General features: G+C 39.9%; 2 protein-coding genes across 2 annotated transcripts in view; one reads left to right on the forward strand and one right to left on the reverse strand.

Annotated features, from left to right (window-relative positions):
* IQCH (IQ motif containing H) overlaps positions 1-11,857 on the reverse strand; it is an 80,666-nt gene extending 68,809 nt beyond the window's left edge. Inside the window, exons 1-3 of the mRNA XM_068695818.1 lie at positions 11,830-11,857; positions 11,616-11,722; positions 1,977-2,045 (exon numbers count right to left, since the gene is read on the reverse strand). Of these exons, the coding sequence (XP_068551919.1) occupies positions 1,977-2,045; positions 11,616-11,627 (81 nt within the window). The 5' untranslated portion in view covers positions 11,628-11,722; positions 11,830-11,857. The remainder of the gene's footprint in view (positions 1-1,976; positions 2,046-11,615; positions 11,723-11,829) is intronic.
* AAGAB (alpha and gamma adaptin binding protein) lies at positions 22-16,777 on the forward strand. Its single transcript, XM_068695825.1, has 10 exons — positions 22-154; positions 5,808-5,998; positions 6,625-6,721; positions 7,386-7,475; positions 9,732-9,815; positions 14,245-14,327; positions 14,853-14,946; positions 15,611-15,715; positions 16,221-16,270; positions 16,386-16,777. Exons 1-10 carry the CDS (start codon positions 82-84, stop codon positions 16,461-16,463), a joined length of 945 nt encoding a protein of 314 aa, XP_068551926.1. The 5' UTR covers positions 22-81; the 3' UTR covers positions 16,464-16,777.
* The last annotated feature ends 349 nt before the right edge of the window (positions 16,778-17,126 follow it).

Consider the following 17,126-nt stretch of genomic DNA (forward strand, 5'->3'; position numbering starts at 1 on the left):
AAAAGCGGGTTCGGCCGTTTCTCCGTGCCATTTCCCCCCTCCGTCCGTGTGGTAGCGGCCGGAAGGGGCGCGGCGGGCGCCATGGCGGCGGCGGGGCCCCTGGCGCTGGTGACCAGCTGCGCCCGCGGCTTCGCGGCCCAGGAGCTCGTCAGACGTGAGTGGGGCCCGGCCGCGACCCCGCACGGCCTAGGGAGGGAATAAATAAGCTAATGAGGGGATAAATGTGTCAGCGAGGGGATAAAGCGGTGTGCGGAGAAGGATTGAGAGGCTGGTGAAGGGCCTGGGGCAACAGGCCTGTGAGGAGAGGCTGAGGGGACGCCTCATTGCTCTCTGCGTCTGCCTGAGGGGAGGGTGTGGGGAGCTGGGGTCGGCCTCTTCTCACAGGTAATTAGGGATAGAACTACAGGGAATGGCCTCAAGTTGTGCCAGGGGAGGTTCAGGTTGGAAATGAGGAGACATTTCTGCTCAGAAAGAGCAGTCAGGCATTGGGATGGGTTGCCCAGGGAGGTGGTGGAGTCCCTGTCCCTGGGGGCGTTCAGGGAAAGGTTGGATGTGGTGCTTGGGGACAGGGTTTGGTGGTGATACTGGTGGTAGGGGGGTGGTTGGACCAGGTGATCCTGGGGGGCTTTTCCAACCCTAATGACTCTGTGACACAGTCACTGCAGGAGGGAGGAGAAATGAAACCCTACAGCCCCAGCTGTTTTGGTGTGAGCCAGCCACGGTCTCAAGTGTCTGAACCCTGCCTCGCATCACAGAATCATTAAGGTCGGAAAAGTTGTCCGGCCATCCCCCTACCACGATCACCCACAAGCCACGTCCCTAAAACCTGGCCTAAACCAGAGTATCTCACAACTGAACAAACATGTTTGTACAATAGCAAATGTACATTAAAAAAATAACAGCTTGGCTAGACCCTAAACCCCACTGTTAGCTGTTCTGGGCATCCACAGCACAAAAGCAGCCTCATATTCCTCCAGGACACTCCAGGTGGCCGCTAGAGCAAGACAGGGCAGTGGAGTGACAGCAGCAGCTCAGGACTGTGGGCACAGCAACACAAAAGCAGGCCACGCAGTCCCATTGATTTCACCTTTCCAATTACAAAGTGACTGGAGAATATCTTGGACCTTCAGTGCTGGAGAACTTCCTAAAGCTCCTGCTGGGTCTGAGCACTTGCTTAGGTTCTGTTTGATGCATTTGGCCATTTGTCAGCACAGAGAAAGGGAAAGTTAAAGCAGCCACTCTGCAGTTGAGAAAACTGCAGATTGCGCTTACCCCATGTGGAGTGACTACATTCATACAGTGGGAAGTGGTTTTCTTGAAACCTGGTTCCCCTTTTTATGGCTTGGAAAAGGGAACGCTAGTAAGACCTAATAGTAGAGAAAACTTCGGTGGAATTTTTAGTAATTCTAAAAATCAGGGGGCATTCCAGGAAGAAGTGTTTAGATCTTGGTGGTTTTGGCATTACAATTTGTTAGTACAGTCCTGCTTTTTAGGGAACTGGCATGAGCTCTTTGATGTGCACACTGAGGTACATAACTTGAACAACTTCAGTACAAACTTTTTTTTCTCCTGCTTTTCTAGTGATATCTTGCTTAGGAGCATGGTAAAGGGGCTTCCCCCAGGGACATAAGCACAGTAAGCTATAAAACATTTAAGAATATATTGTTGAGGATATATGGCTATGGCTGGCTACATGACTGTGTGGGCTGAAAGGTTTTGGTGGGCTGGAACAAAATGCTGGTGCAATTCTCAGTGCTTGTGCCTTCACAGCATCAGTGTCACACCAACCTAAAGGCATTACGAGATGGTGGTTTGGCTCAGTGCTGAGAACAGGGGTCATATTAGCACCTCTGAAGCAATTCAATGGTTGATATGCAATATTTATGGTTAAACATGCTACTAAATACTGTACTGCCTCGTAAGGTCCATGTCATAGCAGTGGGATTGGGGTCTACAACATGAAACAAAGATCTTACCTCTGTGGTCACCGCTGTTGCCCCTGTGTTCCTGGACTTCCCTGGTACATGCGCTCTTTGTAGGCAAACCTGGTTTTATAAGTAGAAAGAAGCTGCTTAGAGGCTTTGCTGCTCAGAGGTATGCAAGAACTGAATTCTCCTGCTGATTGCCAGAAGTTTCCGCGCTAATTGCGAGGCTTTTCCCTGTTTTAATCCTTTTAAGTAGAAAATGGCTTGAGGAAGAGAATGTTATGCTACATTTGCTGGATACATTTTTATCCTTTCAAGTTTCTATGGGATACCTCAAATGCTTTATTTCATGGTATACTGTGGCAAACCCAATCTATAGAACACACAGGATAGGATTGGCCCTTATCAGATAAAGTATTAAGATACCAAATAAGTATTTTTGTTTTTACTAAAAAAACACTGGCAGACAAATACTGTTTTACAGAACCGATGTCATCTTCCACTTTTCTTTTTGACTGTTTACCTCTCCTTCCCCCCCCAGCAGAACACAGGGTGAGCACACATTGGAGGTCACTTTACTCCTCGCGTAACTTGCAGGAGCATTTCGCATGGTGTATTCCACCAGGTGGCTCTCAAGGCCCAGAATGCGAGAACTTCTTGGTGTACCTACCAGCTGAGAAGACTGGGATCACTTGGGGCACAGCAGAAAAGCAGTTGTGTTCTTGCATCTGTTCAATCTAAAAACCACTAGGAAGAGTGATCAATACTTAAATCTGCTTGGGAAAGAATATCTGAAAAAAAACTGCAATGGTTCTAAAAAGATAGCCCTAACCCAGTGACTTTAAACACAAAATGGCAGAAGAGCATAAGTACCAGCTGGATGTCAGAGAACAGGGAACACTGCAACAAAAGGCAAGAGATCTGCATGTGACTCTGCATTCTGCTTCTCTGAGAAGTTTTCTGGTCTCTTAATGGTCCTTTTAAGAAAGTAATTAATTGCTGCCCTACTCTTCCAGAATACCCAAGCCTCTGTTACAAAAAGGGCATGGATAAGTGAATTTTTAGTTTTACACTGTCCTCTTCCTTGTCTTCTAAACCATTTAATTTACAAAGCCTATATGCAAGCCCATGAAATTAAAAGTCATCAAGTTTAAATGAGTAAAATGAAATGAGCAAACATTTATATAATGAGCTGAAATTCATTTCCAAAGTATATATCAGATTTTTTTTCTGATTAAAAATGACAGATACTTGCGAGTAAGGAAGGGGCACAACTAATGAGCTTCCTGGAAAGCCACGAGGTGGTGACTGACAGCCTGGAAGCAAAAGATCTTCTTCAGACAGAAATGTGGAAGTCCATTGATCTGTACTGTACCAGTCACTCTAGCATTGGACTGAGGCACAGACTGACCCTGTGCCAGCTGCAGCCTTGTTCCCAAATGGTTTGGGGCTGGAGGGCGAGCAGAGTCACGAAGCAGAGTAACCTGCTGCACATTGCAGTGGAGGAAGATAGCCATCCACATCCAGCAGCTTTTAGAAGTGGGGGACACCAAAATACCTCCTAGTGTTCAGCAGTTACTGGTGAAGTTCCAATAAAAATTATTTCAGTAAAACAAGTGCCCAGCATTAGCCATGGCAGTATTTCAGAGAGGATCTTAAACTCTAAATCATGTTTTTAAATGACACTAAGCAATATTCTTTTGTGGCGTGAACTTTTCCAGGCGTGTTTTTAGTTCTCTTTAACACCAGTGCCTTTGGAGCCTGTTTCCGTGCCTGTCATCCAAGCCAGCCTCTCTGCTCCGTGGAAAGGCGAGCTGATTAAGTCAGCCCCATAGCCTGCCTGCTGTTGTGGTCACCGAGTGACTCAGATGGTTTTCCGAGCTCCTTGGATGGCAAACCACTGACACTTTCAATGGCTGGGAAGCTTAAAATTAAAAATGAGTAACTCGCTGGAGATAAGTTGGACAAGTCACCTCCTTCTGCCGTGTTAATTGTCTGGAAGTTTATTCCATCTCCAAATAAAGCTCAGTGGAGTTTATGGAATTTATTGATAAATATTTTCTCCAATTCAACTATTCTGGCTGAATTTTTTTTCCATTAACACACAGACTGTGGGGAAGAAATTCCTGGGATTCCAAGGCAGCAAATACCATCCTTAGGCCTGGTGATATTTACCCTTGACAGCTCAGTTGGAGTTGCAGCGTGCAATATTTTGTAGTCCTTTCTTGGTTGCCCCAAAGCCCCAGACTAGGGTCAAAGTGCCTTTTGGGGGAGAGGAGAGCACCATTCCCAAGCAGCCCCGACTGTGGTTGCTTCCTGCCTCAAGCCATCAGGCTGTAGAGCAGTAATTTGCTACAACCCCACGTGCTGTCCCAGACACAGTGAACTGGAATCCTTTCAAAAGTGTCCCGCAGCACTTTAAGGTCAGTGCACAACATCCAGTTTTACTGGGAGAGAAATTTCACAGGGGGCTGGCAAAATCTTTGGGCAAATGACAGGTAATCAGAGACACAATGGGATGAAAGGCTGCTTCAGATACACGAGCAGTAGCATGTGATAGGAAATGGGACGTGTCCTCATTCTTCTAGCAGTACTTTGAGACCTAAATTTGTCCATGAACTCCTTTGTAAGAAAAAGATCACTTACAGAGTAGACATAAAAGTTTTTTTTTTATCAGTTTATGAAAGTCTTTTGCAAGTTCTCCCTTTTGTACTCTTGCTGCAGTGGGTAGCCTGAACAGATTTCCTTTCCTCATGCTGTTTATTTCCCTTTGCCCAAGTCTGACTGCTGATTTTCCAAGGTTCAATCATTCCTGTGGCATCAGAAGCATGGTTGTACCCCTGAGCTGTCAAACAGGAGGAGCAACAGCTAGAAGTGACTGAGATGCTCCATTTTGCTGTTGAAATAGCAAATAGACAAGAAACAACAAAAAAATCTTTCAAGATTATCCAAACATCTAACCAAAATCAGTAGTCTCATCCATATTTATACGAACATAAGTTTGGAAGATTATGCTGCAGGAGTGTAGAGTTCAGAGTCGAGGTTTGTGTAGGATTACCTGAGTGACGTCCCCAGCCAACTAAGGAATTGTCTCAACTCTTTTGAGATAAAAACCTTAAAATCTTTGAAAACTCGCTTTTTAAAAAACTCTTCCAATACCCAGATGACTCAGTCAATTTAATGTGATTTGCTTACATTACCAAATGCCCACGAGTTTGTTCACCTTGGACAAGATATCCTGCCCCTTCCAGCAAGGTGTGGATGGGACACTCCCCTGCTGGCTGTAATTCAGCTCCACCAGGTGGCTGTCATGCCATGAGCATTCTGCAAAGGCTGCCCTTCGTGTGCTGATAGCAACATTTAGCATTGCATTATCAAAGCACTGCCTTGGATTTTAATTGTTGAACTCCTACATGGAATTTAATGGGAATTACAAGTGAATTCCAGTCACTTGGTTTATTTTCTCATTAGTTACCTTGAGATTTTGGTCACAGGTAAACAGTTCTTTACATCTGAATGAACATGCAAGGTTTGTTTCTGCTGAAATGAAGCCTTTTATTCTCTCCATACATCCTGTTTACAGGTCGTGAGTTTGAGGCTAACACTTTAAAAGGAATTTCCAGGGGGGGAAGAAAAAGCATACTCTCTCAAGACCTTCTGTACCGTATTTTATTTTTGAAAGCTAGAATTCATCTAAGAGTACTAAACAGTAAGATCAAGTAAGGAATGGAGGTTTAATTTTTTTACATCTTAAATACATATTCATTTAATTATAGCAAGTAAGTATGGCTCTGTATCACCATTGTGCCAAGCTTTGCTGGTTGAATTATATTAAAAAAAACAGCATCAAGAAAATAATTTCTCTCATTTTCTTTTATACAGGTATCACAGGAAAAGATGACCTTACTGTGGGTGCTACTACGAGTGGAGGAGTGGATTTCTACCCCTGGACAATAGATAATAAATATTACTCTGCGGATATTCACCTCTGTGTAGTACCAAGCACATTTCTTGTTACTGCAGAAATTGCTGAATCTGTGCAAGCATTTGTGGTGTACTTTGACAGCTCAATAGTAAGATTCTTCTGCTTCATTATATTGCTTTATCTGTATGGTATAGTTGCCTTATGGTGATAACCACAATCTATGTTATGTTCATCCTGTGACCTCAATTTCTCTTAGGCTGTTGTGTTAATTATCAGTAGATCAAAGGTAAATTGTGCCTTCTAGCAACAGCAGATATTTCCTTCCCTTTTGCTGTTAGACTCCTAAATATACCTTATCCTAAAGATACCTTTAACCACTCATCAAAGTACTGTCTCAATAAACCAGAGCAATGAGTATAGTTAATCAGCTACCACAACATCCACTTCAGTGTGGAAGAGGGAATAGCTGGACATCAAACCTGAGATCTGCTTAAAATACTAGTGATCGACATTAAGTGAAAGAATTTCCTGATCTAAATTAGGGTTGCATAAATAACATTAAATAGGAAGGGGAGGTCCAAGGGTAAACCAAAAATCAAGAAGGCTGCTGTATATAAATCAACTTCTGTAGTTAGAACACAAGCATCTTAAACATACCTAACGTGCAGTCTGGTATATTTCCTTATCTCATTACTGTTTTTCTAGTACTATTAACTGGTATAAAACTTGTCAAGTATTTGAGGATGTATTCCAAAGATCTTTTCTTTCCTTTAGAAATCTGGACTTGATAGTGTCTCTGAATGGCTTCCTCTGACAGAAGAGTGGCTACCAGAAGTCATGATCCTGGTCTGTAACAGGGTATCTGAAAATGGTATGATATCAGTAGAAATCCAAAACTGACTTCAAGATTTCTTAAAATATCTGGGTGAAAATGGACTTCGTATTTAAGAGCCAGGGTGTTCTCATGACCAAGAACAGAAGTACTAAACTAGTAGTACTTAAAACTGAATCAGAATTTTACAAGCTTGCTTAAAGTAAACTTTGCATATCCCATTCCTAGTATGATAGTGTGCACTGCAAGGTAACTAACAAGGCAATCTTATTACTGATGTTCACGATCTAGTGAAGAAAAAGATGACTGAGTTGCTTAACTCTAGTGGAAATTATATATAGGTATTTTTTAATCATTTGGGCATTAAATACACATGGCTGCCTTGGTTCTGTATTAGCACATCTGTGCCTTACAGTTTGCTGTTGTATTAAGGTAACACATTTCAGGTTCAACTTCAGAGTAGTGGAAACCTTCATTCACTTTGAATTATTTAAAAATAATTCAAAGACATTTGATTCTGGGGCTTTTGGAATTAAATTTGAAGCAATTGGAAGACCTAAACCAGCTACTACTTTTTTCCCCCACCCATACAATCCAGAACAAGCAAACAACTTGGATGGACTAAAACATAGCTAGAAATTCAACTGTTGGTATTAGTCTCAAATGTGTATGTTTAGAAGGCATTTTTGTTTCCCCACGTTAGGTGTTAACAGACAGAAAGCTCAGGAATGGTGCATCAAGCATGGCTTTGAACTGGTGGAACTTAGCCCCGAGGAACTGCCAGATGAAGATGGTAGGTACTTATAGTAATTTTTAGAATGAAAAATACACTAAAATATCCTCTAAACAATTGCAAGGGGCATGATTATTTCTGTGCTACATGATTACAGCATGGAATGCACCCAATTGCTAAGGCTTAGTCTCTGCTATATGCAGTCAGGAAGTAAAGGAGGAATTTTCTCCAGGACATCACATTGGTCTCCTCCAGGTTTCTTTAGTACCTACATAAAACTAATATCAGCTTCTTTTTCTGGCACTAATCCTAGGATATTGATTGATACATAAAAAGCATTTATATTCCATTTTGAAATCAGTCTCGAAACAAGCAGCAGATAGATGCATAAGGGCAGGACAATTCTTAGTCTTTCTGAATATTTAAAGCTATTGTACATACAAAGAGAAGATAGAGATTATTCAGTGACATGATTGGCTGAAAAGGGGAGATTATTGAAAAACATTTTAGAAGTGCATGCACTGTTACACAGGAAATAAACCAGTTTCAAAATCACTTGCCTAGCCATACAGTTATAACTTGAGAAAACCCGTAAAGCAAAGTCAGTACTGTGATGTTCCACTCTTGAAAAGTGACTCTGCACTTCCTGACAGCCTTATCAGAATTAGCCTTATCTCATCTCGATGATTAAGAAAGTATCTAAATTTTACCACTACAGAACCAAAAATAAGATAACCAACTCCATTTCCAGTTTAGAGTGGAATAATTCACTAACATTTGCTCCATTTCAAGTTTACCAAGTACATAGCTGTCACTAAAAATATGTTAGTCTAAAGGCCTTGTAAAACTCAAGCTCTCCTCTCCACCAAAGAGATAAATTACAACTGTATCCCAGGTAGGTAAGAACTCCTTCCCCTTTTAAGATGCCTTTCAGTTTAACACTTTTTAATTTGGGGTGGGAGGGATGCTTATAAATCTGATTTATAGAAAACAGGAAGATCAGAAATCGATACCCATTAAAGTTTTCTTCTGAAGTGCATTTAAAAGAAACATTAGTAACATTATTTTTCTACTGAGTAAGTGTTGTAAAGAACAAGCTATGCACCATTTAAATAGAATAATCACTTTAAATAATAAGTAATGGGAATAATAACTCAAGGTATTAATCTCTGGAATATTAAGATACACATTCTCTCCTGCACTTTTTAACATGCTGGTTGATTCACTGTGACTCATGCATGAGAGGAAATGCATTGCTCTCAGTAACATATTTACCTTGTATGCATTCAATATGAATTACAGAAGATAAAATAGATTCAGTAAACATATTGAGCCAGTATCTGTTTGAAAGTTATGACATCCTTGGTATCTCATCCCAGACAAACTGGAACTCAACTACTCTATCAATCAATTTTGTGTACTGAGAACAAGAGCTGAGACTCTAGATAATGATCAATACAAAACTAAACAAAATTATCATGGAGGGCAGAGTATCTGATCTAAGGTGTCACAGACAGCTTTAAATTAATTTTTAAAGGCAGTTTCAATTATTACACTAGTCCCCAAGTCATCCTAGAAGAGCTGATTTTTAAGCAATCACATTTTCCTATCCAAAGGGTTTTTCTTCCCTATTGCTTTGTGAGACCTAAACAAACATGGGAAGCTGACTAAGCCAAGGAAATGGGAAAACTGACTTTATATGAAGTGGTGTCAGATCTATTCAGTAAGTAAGCTGAAGTCCAAACAATGCTTTCCCTAATCTTTGAAGTTACTGTAATTTACAGGATTACTACAACCATTAGTTAGATGTTGCAAAGATAGCTTTTGTACAATAGTTTTAATTTAACAAGCATTGCACCCTTTTCAATGGTTGTCTGAAGTTCTTTACCTTCTGAAGGAATTCTAGAATCTATTTATACTACACAGCATTCTGAAAGATCTGGGATAACAGAGGTCTTGCGTCTAGCACTGACTTAAAAATTATCTATTACTTTAGAAATTACCTGGAAGTTATTTATTAACATAGGTCCAAAGCTAAATATTTAAAGCTCCACTCAAAATGTAGATTTCTCTTTAAAAAATAGAGCTCACAGTTCATAACATCCAAAAGTCTAGACCAAGAGGTGTGGCATTAATCTAGATTTCTTTGGCCTTTCATGAAGCAAAGGCAAGAAATCTGTCTTTGCTAACAGAAGTCCTTTATATCCCTTGGTGTAAGATAGGACAGGTACTCAGTCACACATGATGTTACTTTGAAGCATGTACTGGTGTTTGGTCTAATTATGAGGAATGAAACATCTTATTTTTTTTTTTTAGATGACTTTCCGGAGTCCACAGGAGTCAAACGAATTGTCCAAGCCTTGAATGCCAATGTGTGGTCAAACGTAGTCATGAAGACTGGTATGTAATACGGATTCCCACTGTGTGAATTCTGAAGAACATGAAGCCTGGAGGCTTTTTAGCAAAACTTTAAGTTTAGCAGCTGCAGTGCTACTGCAAATGCAGATAGCTACAGCACTCCAACCTTTTACATGGAAACAGGCCTTCCAGGTATCACTTGTTGTCCCTTAATACACAGAGACTTAAAGGCAATGGGTGAGATTTAATCCCATTTCAGTATTTGTTCCTCTATGCTTTAACTTGCTCTCAAATGTCTGTTGAAGCTTGTAATACATTAAGTGCACTGCAAGAAGGACTGAGTTCCCAGTAGAAATCCCACTTAAGTAAACAGAAACTGCAGAACTTCTTGGAAATAGTACAAAAACCACACAGCCCAGTTTCCTGCAGGTAATTGATTATCAGATGGAGATACAGTTTTGGAAAAATCACTTCACGATTAGACAGTAGAAGAGGAAATGTGTGGCTAGCCCAGAGTTACTACTAGTGTAAATACTTCTGTTTTCTTGAAAGCCTTTAAATACCTTTTTAATTACACAAGTTGTTGCAGGAAATGTAGGAAGATGAAATTTGTGTGTGGTGTTTGGCCTTATATTTCTTGTTTCAGAGTCATCCCAGTATCAACCTTCTGATGTCTGCCTGCTCCCTGATGTACAATTTTCCACTGTTGTGGCTTTTTCCTTCCTACATCTTCTTACTGTGTAATGATTTCAAGTGCTGAGAGGTTTTTGTTCTTGTAACTGCAAGATGGTTATTGGGGATTCAGCATAACAAGGATGAGAACTCCTAAACTTTTTTTTAAAGGTTGCCTTTTCAGTATTTCTCACACCACATCAGAATGGTTAAGATTGGTTCTAATTTACCATAACCGTCGTAAAGAAGCAGGTAGCTATTTGAGATGGCATGAAGTTAATCTTGCTAGTACAAAAACGGTTTTCTTAACATTTGACAGATGTCACATTACAGAAGAACAGAACTTAGTCACATATTCAGTTCTTCATGGGGGGAAATTCCTATGTATCGTTAGCATATCATGTAAAGGTCAAACTCCTTGAAAATCCAGATTTTTTTTTTTATCTCCATGGTACAGAAACCACACAGTGTTGATATATGTTACTACAAACCCCTCAGGAGGTGAGCTATATTTGGACGTTGTTGCAACCTGACTGTGCTTTCAAAGGGAAGTGGTTGAGCTCATTTTACCTAAAATAGAACTTTTTACAACCTGTAGCATATCTTTTGTTTTCAGCTTCCTCCTGATCCTGGAAACTAGCCACCGTGTAAATAAAACCTTAGCTTTTCTGCTGAGTTACCTCTAACTGCTGACCATTTAGAAGTTTTAATTCACACTTCACAAGTTTTAAGTCACACTTCACATGAAAGATTTTTCATACAGAATATACGATGTTTGAGTAGCAGGAAAGGTTTATAGCACTGTTAAGTGTAGCCATCCAAAAAGCCAATATTACAGCATTGTCTTACTTCAGCTAAGTGTTTGTATGAAAATTTAGATTAATGGACAGAATAAGAATGATTTTTTTAAACTGTGAGCATTAAAACCATGTTAAAGTGTGTTATCCTAAACCCAAGTGCAATTCTTCTGAAGTTTTCAAATACTGTATACCTATTAAGAAAAACTTGGTATTTTGATTTTTTTCTCTATCCATTACATATATACCGATCCATAAGTATTAAATATAACATAATTGAATTGTAAACAATTTTATATCATGTAATAGTACATAGTTTGTGTGTAAATAAAGCAGTTATTGCCTCCACTAAAAGGAAAACCAGCAGTCTTACCTGAGAAGACATAGAGAGCAATCCCCTTTCCAGTTGGCATAAAGCTTTTTGTTCTCCAGATCTTGAAGTTCTCTGCAGTCTGACAACCAGGTGATTTTCTTCCCTTTCTGTAGAAGAACATCAATAGTTCTTCAGTTAACAACCCTCCTATCCCCAACTACTCGTAACACTGCTGTTGTTCATAGTTGTTCCAACAACAGCAAACCTAGTTAACCTAGGTGGTAGTAAGAGAAACAACTTACTGCCCTCTGGAAGAGGCTGCTTGCCTGCTTTCCTGCTTAAATATGTGCTTCAGTGATCCCAGCTGAAGCTGGTCACCTAGGGCAGGACCGCTCATTAGCCTGGCTCCCTTTACAAAGAATTAGCCCAATTTATTGGGACTGTTTAAACTTAATTGTTTAAACAAATTTTGAATTCCAACTACTTAGTTCCATTTCTGTATGAATGTCACGTCAGCTGCAGACAGACTATGGCAGAGTAGTAGATAAAGATGGTAGAGAACATTTTGCTACAAAACAAGCATATATGAATTACTAAGCCGTGCTGACAGCAGCAACTGATGGCACCTGTGAAACCCTATAGACTGCATCATAATGGAGCCATCGGCTATTACAATAATTTGAATGAGATAATTTTTGGCTTTGATTCTGTAAGAACACTGTGTAAGACATCACCCACTTCCTGAATTGCACCCAGAAGTTGAAATAACTTTTACATCCAATAAAAAGACTTTATAGGAAGGTTTTTTTTCAAGGGTGTGACTGGAAGCAAGTGTTGTGTCTGCCACCTCCCTAACCACGGATCGAGAAACAAATAGCTGCTTTTCAGAGATCCCGGCTGTACGTTCTAGTACTTTCTAATTAGGACAACATTTTCTAATTACACAGGCTGAGGCTATGTGTATGTGCTGGTGGGGATGGAGACACTGCCATTTTTCTGTACAGGATGAACTCAAATTGCAGATACAAAAGAGGTACATGATTAGGTCACTTAATCCACCCCTCTGCCAGTGTGGGAATGTTCTCTGTCAAGTACATTCTGGACTGCAATGTCCAATCTGCCTTCAGATGACTCAGAAATTGGCTAAACACTGATCCTTACTTTTTCCCTAAAGACAACGCTTTGCTCAGCTTGCTGAAACTTCGGGAAGCTACTTTGTTTTGGGTTGCAGGTCCCAATCTGTATCACTCAATTGCCTGTTAATATCTCTGGCAGACTTCAGGGCTTTCAGATTTCTTGCAACTGAACATTTTTGAGGCGATTCATTCGGCTAGACTGATTCACTTCTTCCCAAACCTTTGGCAAGTGATCTGTAAAAGCAGAAAAACTGTATAGAACAGAGCCAATTGAAACAAATACCTGCCCGGGGGGGGGCATAAGGGGGGACAAGAGGACTGGCACAGGACTCACGTTAGCCTAAGAACACAGTGGAGATTATTAAACAGGAAATGAAGTCTTAGTAATTCTCCAACTGAGACATGTTTACATGTTTTCTAGATAGCTGATGGTTTTAGTTACACATTCAGCTCTGCAAAATTTTGTATAAATGGCAAGTAAATTTGGAGCGTGTATAAGAATTACATCATCTCAGCATTTGAATCTAGCGCTTAGTCATTATTGTAATATTAATGTAGACCACATTTCTTTAAAGAAAGTAATATTAATCTTTCTTCTGGCATAAGTTGCTGTTTCCTAGCTATTCGTAGTACAATAACTTAATGTTATTTCTTTTTTAGTTGACTAAAATACTCATATTTTCAGAAAACTCTCCTGAGTCTCCTATGTAACTACAAATATTTACTATTCAAAGCAGAGCCAGCAGAAAACATGGCTTAGCAAAAATCCCAATACTACCTATTGCACGTAGATTTTTGTTTATAAACAAAGTTTTAAAAATACAGTTAGCTTAATTTAAAAATACTGTGCCATATCTATCAGATGAAAAAGATGATTGTTTTGTTTCAGGTTTCAATTTACTTTTTTTTTGAAGTTGGGTTATAAAATACCATTGAAAAACACAGTAGGTTAATGACTATGGAAAGCCCAAATTAACTCCACAAATTCTGTATTAGATATTTAAAAATTGCCTTTGCCATTGCTGTAGTGCCCTCCTATTTAGATGATACATGTATAAGCAAAAGCCCTTGATGCATTTCCTGCGTTTAACCACAAACTCAGTGCTGCTTCCCATGGGCAGTGAAATCTGGTCCACTGAGTATCAGTAACAGCAAATGCTCCAGCTGTCTTTTGAAAACTGCCTTGTTTGGAATCAGAAGACATTTGGCAGACCAAATCCTACCAGGGCAGTGATTTCAAATAAAAAGAAAAGAGTGCATCCACATCTCTTGTGGCTTACGTACCTGTTTCCATCTTGGTATTACTTAGCAGTGAATTAGTTAATATAATTACCAAAAAAAAAACAACCCACAAACAAAACTTAGAGAATATGAAAAGTTCCTGCTTAAAATATATTTTTAAGTGTACTGATACAGCTTTATAGGGTATTCTGTGTGTGGATTGTGGGGGTGGGGGTGTGTCTTTCCGAAAGTAATCTCTACCCCCTGGTCAGTTGCAGCTCTTTGCAATAGTACTGCATCTTCTGTCAAACTAACAGCTGTTTTGTTTCCAGACAGGACCCAGGGTTTTGGCCTTCTCAGTACATTAGCAGGGGCGAACTGTAGCATTGGATCAGAGGAGAACCAAGATACAGAAGTAAACAGTAATTCCTATTTCTTGTTCTTTGCTCTTTCCTGTTGTTGCACTGGGAGTAGTGGTGGCAGCTTTCATTTTTTTACTCCTTACTCAAGGGATACTGCACAGCCTATCAGAATTTATTTTAAATTTGCTTTCTGAAGTCTGAAAACCTGTCTGCATTTTTTTAAAAGCCTTCCTGAAACAGTTGTTTGTGGTAGCTGTCATGTCGTGGCTGTGAGCTCGCTGTCTTTCAGAACGAGATGCTGTTTCTCATTAATATCCAGGAGCAGTATTTTGTGCAAAACAAAAACTATCACTTGAAGGTTTTGTTTAAAAAAGTAAGCAAACCTGTCATAGAAAAGCTTCATGTAGTAGCTATGTACAATGTTGCAAAGGTGTGGCTTTTCATGATACACAGGGTACAGTAGGTAGCAGTTTATGATAAAGAGTAAGATTTTGACGTTAAAAAAGGAAGCACTTGATGTGCTGATGATGCTTTTTAGGGTACAGTAGTTCCTGCAATATCTATTTGTTTCCCGACAGTCCAATCCCTCGGCAGCAGACAGAGAAGAGTCCCATTTAGACAACAGAGAAGATGCAGCTAGCACAAACAACTTACAGATTGACAACCACGTAGGTAAGCTCTTTTTCTGCTTGGCAGATGTGTTGGAGCAGGCACCCCTGGCTGGAATGCTCCCAGAAAGCTCCTGGCTTGCTCTCAATTAAAAATATGGCAAAAATGCCAGCGCCAGTAGAGGCTAATTGGCATTAAGGTGTTCTCAGAGAGAAAATGGGCCCAACTTTAGAAAGGATAGGGCCCCTGAAACTAAGGTCTGCCAGCAGTACCACTGATTGGAGACATTCAGATCTGAATTTGTGAAATTTCCCGATGAGGGTATTCTTTCTATTCAGAAACATCTTTATAAGAATAAATGTTTAAGCTTGGAGAGAAAAATAATTACAATTTGACACCCTACAGCCTCATTCAGCAGGAAGCACGCTCTACATGGGTCCATCCTAAATGGATCATTTTATATTAAAGCAAGAAACCTTAAATACTGGCTGAATTCAAAAACGTTACTGCAATATAACATACCCAAATTAGTTACCACTGTAGTGGTGCCATAAGTTGTCTTTCTGAACAATCAGTAAATTAAATGTTTCTTTCCCTCTGGGGGGTCAGAGAGGGGGTACGAATGAGCTATGCAGATGGTATAGTACTGTTTTTATCAGATTGCTTTTATGCCTACTGACAAAACAGAATAATTTACCTAGAACAAACCTATGTGCATTTATTTTAGATGCCATGTTAGATACGGACATTCAAGAGCTAGCCAACCTAACCACGAGAGAAGGTGACCTGGAGAACTTTGAAAGGTTATTTTCAAAGTTGAAAGAAATGAAAGGTACGTACTGGGGAGAGTTACCAGCTTGCCTATTTTAATCAGTCGAAGGCATGAAAGCCAGTGTGTGAGGTGGGGAGGTTGTACAAATCCTTATTCTGCTGCCTGAGGTATTGTACAGGTAGCTGATCTTTTAATTATTTTGTCCATCATCTTAATAATGCTTTTGAAAATTGATATTGCTCAGCTGACTGCTATCACACAGTTCTAGTCCACCATGAATTAACATTACACAGTTTTCTATCCAAGAAACTGTAGCAGAACCTTTATTCTAGCTCTACAACTGTGTGCCAGTCTTGCAGTTCAAAGGTACAAACATTTGAGATGAAATCCGGTGTGCTCAGAAGCATTTGCTTTCTGGTCTTTGCAAGTTGCAATAGCACCTACTAAATATGCTTCCTTTTATATAAAGAAATTTCTTTGTAGTCCCCTAAAAATAACTGCTGTAGGCATTTCTCTGCCTGCTTGCTCCTGAGCGTGACAGCCTAAGTCATGTTCTTTTCCACAGAAAAAGCTGCAACATTGCCACATGAACAAAGAAAACTACACGCGGAAAAGGTGAGACTTTGAAATTCACATTGAAATTATTAAAAATGCAGTTATCCTTTCTGAGCTCTGAACTGCTAAACCTTCAGTCACTTGAGGGGAATTTTTCCCATTTTTTCATTGTTAGGTGGCCAAAGCATTCTGGATGGCAATTGGAGGAGACAGAGATGAAATCGAAGGTCTCTCCTCAGACGAAGAAAACTAAGTTCTTCTGTAGCCGTAAGCGACAGAGCGATCCTAAAAGAGTGATCTTTTCCTGCAATGAGTGTTTATTGCAAATAGCCCCATTTAGCTGTAATTGCTCTCTTTGGTTAAGGGATTCTCCATAATCATTGTATTAAGTAACACATTCCACAACACCTAATGGTTAGAGTGGTTTTGTCTGAGCGTTCATTCTCTCTCTCAGAGTTTTAGAAGACAACGGATGGAGTTAGAGGAAATAATAAGTTAGTTTACATTTTTCAAATTAACATTTTTATTGTTTCCTCTTTTGAGTTTAAATAAACAAATTTACAACCAGTTATCTTTCTACATATGGCTAGTGGTTGTTAAATGAGTACTTCATTCTAAATTCAACATTTTAGATGTAGGCCTGTTTGATGTTTTTATGTAGCTTTATAGCTGACTTACTAGTTAAAACAAACCAGATTTATATGAGCCATGAAGAGAAAGTTGGTGAATTGTGCCCTATTGTGAGCTGCTATGCCAAGTCTGCGAGGTTAATCCTGCTGAGTGCCAAAGCTATTAGAAATGGCCCATAGGCTTTGAATTCTATTTGCGTTTGTAAGTATGTGGTCCTTCTGTGAAAACTCAGGTGTCGTGCCACGCTCCCTGGGTTTCCACTAGAAACTAAATTTGAGATTAAATG

This window comes from Anas acuta, chromosome 12 (genome assembly GCF_963932015.1).
Source record: "Anas acuta chromosome 12, bAnaAcu1.1, whole genome shotgun sequence".
Classification (NCBI taxonomy): domain Eukaryota; kingdom Metazoa; phylum Chordata; class Aves; order Anseriformes; family Anatidae; genus Anas; species Anas acuta.

What these genes read in the sequence shown, in the direction of transcription:
- AAGAB (XM_068695825.1), top strand. Translation starts at nt 82, where the DNA reads ATGGCGGCGGCGGGGCCCCTGGCGCTGGTGACCAGCTGCGCCCGCGGC. An exon ending in TGTACTTTGACAGCTCAATA is followed by an intron (nt 5,999 to 6,624) that starts GTAAGATTCTTC and finishes TCTTTCCTTTAG; the next exon opens with AAATCTGGACTTGATAGTGT. An exon ending in AAACGTAGTCATGAAGACTG is followed by an intron (nt 9,816 to 14,244) that starts GTATGTAATACG and finishes TTTTGTTTCCAG; the next exon opens with ACAGGACCCAGGGTTTTGGC.